The following is a 12,845-nucleotide window of genomic DNA, read 5'->3' on the forward strand; positions in this document are numbered from 1 at the left end:
GAGGCAGAGCTTTTTTCAAATGTAGGTGGTCTCCACTGACCTGCACAGGGTCACTCGGTCTTTTTGAAAATTATCAGCCAGCTCCATTCTTTTCAACCAGGTTTTAAAAACTCTTCATTCCCGTCTTCATTTAACCAATTTCTTTGAGGTGAATTCAGAACCATTTGAGCTAGCTACTTGCATACTTATAAATATGTGAATAATGTTAGTGCCTGAAGTTCAGCATCTCCAGCAGCATGCTCACGCCTCCACAGGCAGCGGCCGCCCCAGCCTGCTTTGTTTAACAGGATGCCTCCTCGTCCTCTCCCACCTCTCATCCATCCTATGCTGCGACAAGGATGTTTTGCCGAAAGATCATTCTTTTTGCGTAGGTGCCATCGGGTATACGATGCACGCAGGCACAATGACAGCTGCGCGGTTGGCCAATTTTGTCTTCTGCAGTGGAAGTGCAGCAGAGGGTAGAAGTCCGCGCTCCTCACACAGAGGTAAACCCAATTCGTGCACACAAACACTTCTGTCTTGCCTGAACAAGAAAATGGGTTATGTACCGCGGTTTTCACACCACCATCTAAATCAATGTTAACCCTACTAGGAAAAGCCAACTAGCTTGACTTGGGGAAGAGCTTTCTAGCTCTTTACCTAATAAGTAACATATTTCCCATGGTGAGATCACTAGATCCCATTCTTAGCCCCGTGAGGAACCAAGGTGGGGGCAGAACTTGAATTAACTCATGTTTTCCTTGACGTATTTTGTTGTTTTCTTTACTGAGTAGCATCGGCTACTCCCAAATTCTCATCTACACAGTTAATGGGAAAGCAGACCAACAGTCTTCCTGCATTTTACTCCTATGCTTTCTGTAAAGTTTTAATTACAGGTTTCAGGAACGACGTTTCTGACAGGAGTACGCAAGTAACTAGTTGCTAACAAAGACGCGTATTTTTCTTTCCATCTCCAAAGTGTGATTTTACTTTGTAAAATCAGGCCTTGATGACGAACTTGTGTGCAAAGCAATGTTATGGTATTTCTTGGGAGCACCTCTCCAGTTGAGGACAGGCAAGACAAAATGCATGCCAGGACATAAGGACATGAGTTAACCTGGCTCCCCAAAGCAGGCATTCTGTGGAACAAGGTATACTGCCACACTGTTAAAACAGTATTTTTATTATTTATATTAATTCATTAAGTTGTGAAAGCTTTTCAAGATGTACCTGGCTGTCTTCTGTCCCACCAGCATTAGCAAACCCTAAACAAGCACACCTTTTCCTGTCACTAACTTATCTTGAAAGACTAAACAGGCAAGGTTTACGACTGTGATTTCTAAGCTTCTGCTGCTCTTTGCCTTTTCTACTGTTTTAAATAATGCTCTCTCCACTATGGCTGCTTCAAAAGCTTTCAATTTGAAGCACTCAAGGAAAATCTCACTGTTTGTTTCTAAGCCGTGCTTTAGTATTTCCCAACCAGTTAAGATTCCTGTCCAGTTGCATGTGCACGCACAGAGCGCCACTGCCAACAATCTGCTCTAATATCCACATAAAGAACTAAAACACCCCATTCTCCTTCCTAAGCTCTGTTTTTAAATTTTGCCTAACAAACCACACATCTCCAAGATATCTCGTGTGGCTTAGCGGAGATGATCTCACACACACGTGGGTTCGTACAACAGTCCTGGTGAGGGATTCTTTGAAACGGAATCATCAGCAAGTCACCTCCTATCTATAGTCAGTAACGTGTTTGATGAGTGTTTCATTTGAACTAATTTAGGTAGAAAAATCCCCCAAAGCAGCCCACTGTGAAGCGTTAGTCATAAAAATCTGGTGGAGAGGGAGGATGCAGTGCCTTGTAGGTCTTTAAATCAGACCCAATTCAGTGTTGGTATGCACAATTTAAGCTAGTACAAGCAGTTAAGAGCTGAAGGGCAATCTCATTTTTACAACATTGTACAAACCCCTATTAAAGTTTTCCCTGAATTCATCAGGAAGAAATCATTACAGCCATCAGTCTCTCAATATTATACACTGCACAAACCTAAATGTTAATGACTACGTAAAGTTTAAACCAAAACACAGATTAATTTAGAAGGGCTGTTTTGGGGTTTGTTCAGTTGGTTTTTTTTTTAATGCTAGCATCTAAAGTTAAAAACAAAGAGCCTTTTTAAATAAATTCAGGAGTACAGTGACTTTTACCTTCTTCCCCCTCATACAATGTCAAGTTGTCAGACACTGATCATTGAAAGGTTCAGCAACAAGAGTCAGAAGTTGGGCTTCGCTTAAAGTGGACAAGAACAAAGAGTAAAGAGGCTACTTTGCCTCATGAGTGTCTATTTGGCAATGCTTCCCACGAGCACCACAGAGCGTTATTCTGTTGTTTGTGCTTGCCACTAGTAAGGAACACATTCAAACTCAAACACTGCTAGGCACACTAGAGAGAAAACACTATTAACAAAGTTCGTGGTCATTTAAGAGGTCTGTTTATTGGCTGCAGGGTCCAACGCTTTCTGCACTGCTGCCATACGCAAAGTCAACTCCATTTTTGGTGCACAAAGGTTCTCCTTGCTCTTTGTTCAAAGGGCTCAGTACAGCGCCAGCGTGACATTCAACCCATCATCTTTTAATCAACACTGATGATCAATGAGGCAAAAAAAAAGCCCAACCCATGCAACATGTGTTAAGTCTGATAAAATGAGGCTGAAAATATTTATATATTTACACAGAGAACGTTCAACATTGTAATCTGCTTGCAGCCTTGTATTATCTTGACCAAGCATCCAAACAGCTTCATTCTGGTGTGAAATACTCTTTCATTTAAGATTTGGTGTCAAAGCTACTTATCTCACAATGCCTTTAACTGGATTCTACCGCACCCATTTTTAACACAGAATTTCTCCACAGCAGTGCCACACGTTTTCAGTCATACCTCACAAAAAAAAGATAAGGCGTTCGCAGGTATCTGACTGCTGTGATCACAAGAGATCCATTTTCCAAAGCTTTCAGCTACGACCTTAGGAGACCACAAGAGTCTTTCAAACGCAAAGGGCGAGTCTGCAGGAGACGGCCAGTTCTTCTGAGAACTATGAACTTGTCATTTCTTGACGCTGCTACACACAACACAGACAGAATTTATGACTACTTTATTCATTTCCTAAATAAAAATTTCTTCTTAAACCCTGCTGGATAGCAACAGGGCTTAGGCACTTCTGAAGATTTTATCTTATATCTGTCTTTAATAAGGGGAAGCTTTAGACTACAATATACAGGACAAGCAATCACCTGGAAAGGGGAACATTAATGATTGGCAAGAAGCAAACCAACCGTCTGAAAGTGCAGACTATTTATGTGGATTTCACCCACACAGAACCTCAGTGACCAGATGGGATTCTGTACACGAGGGTCTGCTGGAAGAAATCTGGCTGCAGAGCCGAGGACTTCACTGTTTAAATTAAAACTTGATGTAAGAATATACTTTGGGAAAATCATTTTACTTTGAAAAGTCACCCGTGCAAACAATTCTCTTTTCAGGAAAGCACACCGTGCCCAGAAATGGAAAACTGAGTAACAGCGCTCCAGAGCCCAACGTGCTCAAGTCTTGTAAACAATACCAGGTGAAAAAAAAAAAAAAGAGAAGGAACACGAACCCACACAAACTGTATTAGCCAAGTCAGCTGAAAGATTTGTGGCATTTCTAAAAACGGCTTCCTCTTTCACAAGGAGACTTGGAACCCACCCTGTGCTGGCTGGCAATAAGAGAACATCATTTCACATGTGCGATGGTCTCTAAGGCAGAGCAATAAACTGCTGATACAAAATAAATGAAGAGCTTTCTTAAAAAGCAAAGGCTTTTTACTTGTCAAATTGATAGTGGTGAAAAAAAACCTGTTAAGGGTGAAAAGATTTACATCCTTGCATTTGACATCTGTCAATATACATCATCTACAGACAGTTCAAGTGGTAAGCCTCGATCTCCAGAGGGAGTGAATGGGCAGAAGGATGGAAGAAGTTAACTGAGTAATGAGGCATGGTGGGATTCTGTAAATAAATAAAGCTGTTCTGCAAAGCTTCCCAAATTCCTTAACCGTGCTGCTTTCTCAAGCATCAGCATAACTAATGAAAACCACTGTGCTCCAACGGTTGAGATATTGACAGCCATGCAGCTGTTATGGCATGCAGAACACTCTAGTTCATTCCTCAGTAATTATTTAAATAGCCAACTGAGGCTCAAAATGGTTTACTGCTTAGGAGCTACAGAATTAAAAACCCCTCCAAATCAAAAGGGCGAGAGGTTCCTATTAACATTCGCTTTTCTTTTTTGGTATAGAGCAATAGCATGCTAAGGGCCCAGCTGTGCTGTCTTGACCCAGGCAAAACTTTATCATCTTCCTCATCAATCTGTCTATAGGAGGACAATAAATTATAATTTTCAGGGTTGGTTTTTTCTTTTTGAAGGCAGAACAAAATGAGGAATTTGTTTTCCCCCACTTTATAACAAGAAAGTGGGAACCAGGGGCTATACATAAGAAGTTTAAGTCAGTTGTTTCGAGAAGGAAAAACCGAGAATCTGGCACATCTACTTGTTTCCAAAAAGCACTATTGACATTCAGTAGACTTTGACCTCTGTTTTCTATTGATGTCCACCTGGGCATACCTGTAGCCCTTTTTTACTAGAAAAGGTGAATCTTCAACGTACCTATAGCATACCCACTAGCAAGATAGAAGACGTAAACTTTTTTTTTTTAGGACATTTATACTGCAGCCCTTCAAAAATTAGACATCAAAATCCACCCACATACATGTAACAAAGCAGACAATACCTCCTGCATAACAGATGTGGGATCTGAACTGTACTTTCTGTAACGTTGCCTTTATATTAATGTACTAGTTTAGAATCATTCTTCATTTGCTCTGAAGTCTTATGCAGCAAGATTTGCTCAGTCTTTCAGATCACGTGAAATTAAGCTACCTAAACATAATACACGATACCAAGAAAGCATTACAAATTACTGTCGACTAAGAAGGATTCAGGCACCTACCACTTGGGTTCCAATCTGGATACATTTCCTTTTCATGTGTGTTATTCCTCTGGCTGTTTGACTGAAAGGTATCAGCTGTCACTAGTAGTACAAATATTAACCCTCTCTCCCCTCCCTCCCCAATGAATATATAAAGGAAAACCGAGCACTCATTTGCCCAGCCCAGCAGCATGAAAGTGCAGAATAAGGAGCATCTTTAAAAGCTTCAGTGTAGGACCAGTCTTCCAGCCGAAGAGTGGTTTAATTCTCTGCATGGGCATAGGGAGAAGATTTGTACTGAGTGACATTAGGCACGTTACCTAGGGATCGCAGGTAAGCACCTGAGCTGCCCAACAAGTTCCTTGAAAGGGCACTTCAGCTGCTGATTTAGGACTCCACCTCTTCCCCTGGCTCAGGAAGAAAGCCTAGGCACACAAGTTACACGCCTCAGGTTAGACTGCATGAACACCTTCACACACACAAGCACAACTGCACCCTCCCACGGAGCAAAGTTCTAAGGCTGCAATGTGAAAAATGGCCGTGCTGGTAATGACAAAGCAAACGTTTCTCCTAACACTGTTGAAACACATTTGAAGCGGACTAAAAACTGGTCAGCCTTCCCTACCACGCACTCATGCTGCCAGTGTTAGAAACACCATCGCTCTGTGCTAAGGTGGCTGCTTCCAGGCCTAGCCTCAAATGAAAAAAAAGACCTCCTTACCGCGCTGGATTCACCATGTTGAGCTGAATGATAAAGTTAGTCTACCTTTACACTGAAGTGGAGCTATTCCCATGGAACCTGGCCTGAGGAAGAAAAGCAGAAAGCCCCATTTGAAAGGTCAAGTCATCAGGTGCTCTCGAGAGAATAACAACAAAACACTTTGGGAAAGGCTGTGTATGAGGGGGACAAAGGTCCAGGCTCAGAGCACATGCTATTCACTAACTCTGGCAACAGTGTTAAGTTCAGGTGCTCAGAGTCTGAGAAGTGACAAAAATGGCATCTTTGCTCTCCCTCTGTGTGTGTATCGGGGTCTCACATGGTTTAAGCAACACGCTACCCAAACCATTGCTGTGCCAGTTATGCAGTCGTAAATAAACTTAAGTATTGACTGGCTCCCATATCAAAACAGCAAACCAGACAGCAGTAGTCTCAGTATTCAATCATTTAGTTATCAAAGGTCAAGGACGACAGAGTTTTGCTATTTAGAGAAAGCTGCGTTTTACCTGTAAACATAAGGCTTTTTTCCCCCCCGAGAGCTCTTGACACAGAATTTTCAGACCTCCCACTATGCAATTTAGACACTTTTCAGAGCAGAATTACATTTCAATCTTTTGTGTTTCAAGAAAACTCTCCGTGCTTCGGCATGTAACAGCACAGCAAAACACCACCAGATGAAGAAGAATCTGAGCAAGCCGCCCGACCATTAATCAGCTCTCATGTCCTCCTTGGCTACAAACCCTACCACAAGGATGACTCTATGCACTCTGAAGTCCAGTGCATGCAGGAGGATGTTGGTTATCGGTAAGGTTTTTGGGTTTTGTAGTCTGATTACGGCCCTCTATTTTTCCACTTTAGACTCAAACTCATATCAACTCAGCTAACAGAGAGAAATAAGCAGCATTAGTACTTGATATGAACCTCAGCTTTACTATAGCAGCACATTTTAGCCTTCTTTTCACTGGCTCATTTTCTCAGCCAGTTCTTGAGGATGAAATGTTGCTGTTCTTTGGTAAATCTGTCAGCAGAGTTCACCTGTCCTAACACTGACATATGAACAAACGGGAACATTTTCAGCCCCTTTTAAGCTCTGACGTGACCCACTGCACGTACCAAAATGGCAATGTATCTTTGTAGCATCTTTTCGCTTTTCCCCCCTCAGCAGGAAATTATTCTCTCATCCTTTCAAACCCCCACACGCACACACGCTCACACACACATTAAGCCAAACTGACACAGAGTTTATGGGCGAGTCTCTACGGAACGACGTTCATTAGTACATCATTATGAAATTTTCCGGTTGTTTCTCTCAAAGAATATAAAGTTTAACACATTTTGTACATATTGTTGGTTTCTTAGTTATAAAGTAAACACAGTAACAAACTGTCCATAAAGCGTTGACTCGTTTTAAACACAGCCCCTTCTCGTTTCATCTTGCTGAAAAGTCCTCTTCCAGTCAGAAACACTCAAGCGATGTACTGCAAGTGTGCATACGGTGTGTGACAGCAGAGGAAGGAAGAAAGAGGCACTTTTTGATCGGCTGGTATTCTTGGACTTCCCTTTTTCCTGCGGAGGTTTATGTTCCTGACACTAGATGGTAGTGTTAGCACAGAAAACCGCTGTGGTTAGGCACTTGGCAACAAGGCTCCAAGGCAGTGCCCGCTCTCTGCTATGTCATCAGAATTGGTTTCTGCCGCACTTCCAGGATATCTGGGCAAGGGAGAGAGACAAAGCAAACTTAGACTCCTGAAAGTAGCCACAGGACCAGGAAGCACAAGAACCACAGATGCATTTGTGGGCTGCAGCACAGTCCCCCCGTGCTGCACACAGCGAGCATGCGACACTGCCTATTAACTAAGTGCTGTTTAATTCCTCCCCAGCTGCACCCTAGCTGAGAGGTGGTAAGCCGCAAATATATCCCATCGCGTAGCAATGGCGGCTGATCTACTAAGTATCATTTATAGCAGGATGAAGCAACATCTGTCGGACACAGAGTGGCATAATCTTCCAGGGAAACTAGTGGCAGTGCTGTTATAGGAGATGCCGAGGGTTTTCCCTTTCTTGAAGGGAGGAATGCACCATACCCAAGAACCTTAAAGAGACTTTTGGCTCTGAAGACGTGGGCACAAATAATTCAACTGTTTCATCCATTCTTTAGCCCAAAGCCTACATTTCTGCACCCAAAGAGATGCCACAAAACCCACTCCTTTTGTTGGTTTCTCAGCTCCATATTGTCCAAATGTGCCAGAATATGAAATTGTAAAATATCTGTCATAATCATGGCCATCTTTCCAAATATGGACCATAAACCCAGCATGCTGGCACAGCAGTGCATAGAAATATCTGGAAACTGGGCTGCTATGTCCTTTTCAAGGCTACACAAAGATTAAAGAACATGGGGAAAACAGAGCACATGCTTAATTAGGAGGCCAATTGCATTCAGGTGTGCAAAGAGGATGACACAAGTAAAGACTGACCCACAGCTCCAGAGGGCTCTAGCCACACTTGCAAAGAATGAAACACAGTGGAGTGAGTCCAGTGAAGGGCCACAAAGACGATTAAGGGATTGGAGCATCTGGCATATGAGGAGAGGCTGAGAAAACTAGCACAGATTATCTAGCATGGAGAGAAGGCTCAGAGCAAGGGAAGTCTTATCAGTATGTATAAACTCCCAGCATTTTAAAATATACTTTGGTGACTATCACTAGGATTTTAATCTCATAGTACAGGCTTCCTAAACTACCCAAGGGAGATGAGCATCTTACCCGCTTCACCCTGCCCCAGGTGTAATGCTCCCACTTGCTGGAATACTGCCACCGGCACAAACACATTAATTACAAAAAGGCACTGGAAATGGGCTCCACCTGATATGCCAAGCTAAAGCAAATGCAGGTAGTGAAAACTGCAGATTAAAATTCTGCCTTAGAGCCCAGACATTTCACATCCTATTTCTCTGCATCTCAATATATACATTGACTCCTGCAACTGTATACCAAATCAGATTAAGTCTCAGAAAGCATGTTCAAGCTCAAAGCAAATATTTGAGCATGGAGGCATATATGCCACCCACTTCAGCGAGTATTAAATACCAGTAGGAACAATACATCTTCTGTGAACTCCAAAATGCCCATGGTGAGAGTGAGTGAGCTTGAGAACTCCAGTTAACTAGCTGTAAGATTATCAACACAATTATCATAAGGAATAATTACATATTTTGATGAAACATTGTTTAAAATCCACCCTTAATTACAGAGGATCAATTTTTACTGGAATGTTTTATTTCTTCTAAATTGAAATCAATCCCTACATACAATGAAAAGGCAAGGGTAGAAACACCTCTTTACGAGTGTAATTTCCACCTCTGCCTTATCAGCTACAATTTCCTCTCTGTAGGTAAAAGCCAGTGTACTTTTGCAACAGGCTCTGAGATCTCAGCCTGCAAATGAGAAGACTACAGCTATTGCTATTACGCTAGCATCATAAAACTGATGACATTGATACCCATACTATCTTCTCATCTTGTCACTCCAATCTTCAAAAAGGGCAAGGAGGACGACCTGGGAAACTACAGGCCAGTCAACCTCACCTCTGTCCCTGGAAAGGTGATGGAGCAGTTCATCTGGAGGTCACCTCCAGGCATGTAGAGGACAAGAAGATTATTAGAAACAGTCAACATGGATTCACCAAGGGAAGATCATGCTTGACCAGCCTGAAAGCCTTCTATGATGGTGTGACTGGCTGGGTTGCCAAAGGGAGAGCAGTGGATGTTGTCTATCTTGACTTCAGTAAGGCATTCCACACTGTCTCCCATAGCCTCCTCACAGACAAGCTAAGGAAGCGTGGGCTGGATGAGTGGACAGTGAGATGGACAGAGAACTGGCTCAACAACAGAACTCAGAGGGTCGTGATCAATGGAGCAGAGTCTGGATAGAGGCCTGTAACTAGCGGTGTTTCCCAGGGGTCTGTGCTGGGTCCAGTCCTGTTCAACATATTTCTCAATGACCTGGACGATGGGACAAAGTGGAACCTCAGCAAGTTTGCTGATAAAACCAAGCTGGGAGGAGTGGCTGATACACCAGCAAGCTGTGCTGCCATCCAACAAGACCTGGCAGGCTGGAGAGCTGGGCCGAGGGGAACCTCATGAAATTCAACAAGAGCAAGGGCAAGGTCCTGCACCTGGGGAGGAACAACCCCATGCACCAGTACAGGCTGGGGGCTGAACTACTGGAAAGCAGCTCTGCTGAGAAGGACCTGGCAGTGCTAGCGGACAAGTTGACCCTGAGCCAGCAATGTGCCCTTGTGGCCAAGAAGGCCAACAATATCCTGGGCTGCATTAAAAGAAGTGTGGCCAGCAGATCGAGAGAGGTTATCCTCCCCCTCTACTCTGCCCTAGCGAGACCACATCTGGAGTACTGTGTCCAGTTTTCGGCCCCCCAGTTTAAGAAGGACATGGAACTGCTTGAGCAAGTCCGTTGGAGAGTTACCAAGGTGATCAGGGGACTGGAGCATCTCCCTTATGAGGAAAGGCTGAGAGACTTGGGTTTGTTCAGCCTGGACAAGAGAAGACTGAGGGGGGTTTTCACCAATACCTGTAAATGTCTAAAGGGAGGGTGTCAGGAAGATGGGGCCAGGCTCTTTTCAAGAGTGCCCAATGGCAGGACATGGGGCCATCGGCACAAATTGGAACACAGGAAGTTCCATCTGAATATGAGAAAAAAGGTCTTTCCTGTGAGGGTGACAGAGCAGTGGCACAGGCTGCCCAGAGAGGTTGTGGAGTCTCCTTCCCTGGAGACATTCAAAACCTGCCTGGACACCGTCCTGTGCCCCCTGCTCTAGGTGTCCCTGCTCAAGCAGGGAGGTTGGACAAGATGATCTGCAGAGGTCCCTTCCAACCCCCTACCATTCTGTGATTCTCATCTCTTTTAGCACAGATTAACCTGTTTAACAACAGATTTCCCAACTACTTTGCTCCTAGCTTTCAGAAAGAGTCTGGAACAGAAAAGAGGAGAGAGTCCTTAACCACTGCTGCTTTCTCAGTTTTCAGATGTATCTCAGGAGTCCCATGGGCACCCTCATACTGCAAGCTGCATCCCTGAAAGGCTAACAGGCTTGCTGATGGATAGACTTCAAACAGACCAGTTGTTTTCTCTAGTCCACCTGTATTTGTAAGCAGACAAGAGTTATCTGGATGAAAATCAAAACTTCAGTACTGCCTGCAGTCTGTAAACCCCAACTTATTGTGCTATCCTAGCCCAGCCAAATGACTACAGAGTTGGCCATAATCAATGGAGTAATTGGCATAATTAGGCCAACAACATGGGGGACTGATTATTCATGGTAGAACATACAAACATCATTATGTCTAGTTAAAGACACTGGACATCTGAGATTTATGGGCATCAATGTGGGCACCCTGATTAGTCCAAGCAACTTATATTGAAATAAAATCTAAGAGTCAAAAATGGCAAAGGAGGTCATTCCAAATTCAAGAGCTGCCTCTCTGTAACCTTTTCAGTCACAGGTCTCTGCTACAACTATTGCTGTCCGTGGATGGGCTCACAATGAGTTGACTTGTGCTCATGAGATTGATGAAGTTTAAATTCCGCTATTAAAGCAACTGTGTTCTAACAAACTTCAAGAGGAACACATCTACCAACTTTTTTGAATTGTAACCATGCAAAACTGGTCCAGAGCCAGAGAACAAGTTGACACCATTCCACTTGTTCACACTGACTTGCTGCTACAGTATTTCCCTTACAGAGAAACTCTATCTTAACAGCAAACCCCACAACACAGAAGGCTGTCTTGGAATCAAAGGATTCTCTTTTTATGCATAATACATGTTAAAATTCACCTGTTAAAATTCGATGCAATGGCAAAGTGATATAAGTTAAGTGTGCATAGAGTAGAAAGTTTTCATCTGTTCTGTTCAGCTTCAGCCACGAGCCCACCAGAGACCGTCCTGTTCCAGATAAGGACCGCGACCTCAGATTTGTTGCATTGTGTAGATCTGTAAAGGTAGAAAACAGAAAGCTTAAAGTGATTGTACTTTGTGTGTTTTATTGGAAGACCCAATGAAAGCAAAAAAAAAGGCCTACTATTCATTGTCTAGAGAGAAATCACATGCAGGTTATAATTACTTTTTTTTTTTTTTTTTAAATTACTCAGATCCTGCCCAGCACAGCATCCACTATTTACATTGAAGCTAATTAATTATATCAGCAGCTGGCAGCAGTAGTAAACCATTATCCACTAACAGACCAGCCAGGAAAGGGAATGAAGTCTTTGCTACCGCACTGTACAAGCAGAATCCTAACACAGCCTTCCCTCGTACGCAAAATAATAGAATATCCCTTCAATTAAGTAGTTACTCATGCATAAATTCACAAGTGTAGCAGAAGGAAAATTGTAGCTTGTCAAGAAAATTGACATCTACAAGACAGGGGGAGAGTCAGCATTAATAAGCCAGTTTACTGCAAATTTCCATGCATCCCCCAAGCCAAACCTGGGACTCTTCAGCAGTGCCGTTCTTCCCATAATTAGTTTAGAGATCCACAAATAACTTCTAAAACAAAAGGATCCTGAATCCACTGTAGGCTAGAGGTGGTTTTTTTTTATAGCTGCAGGTGTCTCCCACAGCCAGGAATGCATGCGCCATATATTTTAAGTGTTTCTAAACATTCCCTCCATTCTGCTGTAAAACTCAGCCCTGACCCAGAGTGCTAAAAGAAGATGTTGAAGTGAACACAACAATTCTGATCCAGAGGAACCCAAGCTCTGGGACTCACTTGTTTAAAAGCGGGTCCTGATCCACACAAACAGACCTAGCAAAGGAAAAATACATAGTGGCAGCTACTCTAGCAAGATGCATAACAGAGCATGTGTGTAAAAACCCAAACCCCACCTGTATCTTGTTTTCCCTCCTTTCCTGCAAAGGTGTATAGCAAAGCAGACTACTCCCTCTCCCCACGCATTACCACTATGCCAAGAGCACTGTGGTGATCAGGTCAGAAGGGCCTGACTCCGGTAGCTGGACTAACTACAATTCTTCTGCTGCGTCATGCTTGCGCACAGTAAAAGCAAGTGAGGTGGGTCCTCACAGGCTGTTCCTGTCCACAACAGGT

At 43.3% G+C, this 12,845-nt stretch overlaps 1 protein-coding gene across 3 annotated transcripts in view; it reads right to left on the reverse strand.

The window, feature by feature from the left end:
* Positions 1–2,445: 2,445 nt before the first annotated feature.
* Positions 2,446–12,845, reverse strand: part of KIAA0930 (KIAA0930 ortholog) — an 81,304-nt gene continuing 70,904 nt past the window's right edge. For all 3 annotated transcript variants that reach the window (XM_064461226.1, XM_064461229.1, XM_064461221.1), the window contains 2 exons: positions 11,576–11,731; positions 2,446–7,431 (listed from right to left, as the gene is read on the reverse strand). In XM_064461226.1, the coding sequence (XP_064317296.1) occupies positions 7,391–7,431; positions 11,576–11,731 (197 nt within the window). In that variant the 3' untranslated portion in view covers positions 2,446–7,390. The remainder of the gene's footprint in view (positions 7,432–11,575; positions 11,732–12,845) is intronic.

This window comes from Phalacrocorax carbo, chromosome 1 (assembly GCF_963921805.1).
Source record: "Phalacrocorax carbo chromosome 1, bPhaCar2.1, whole genome shotgun sequence".
NCBI lineage: Eukaryota > Metazoa > Chordata > Aves > Suliformes > Phalacrocoracidae > Phalacrocorax > Phalacrocorax carbo.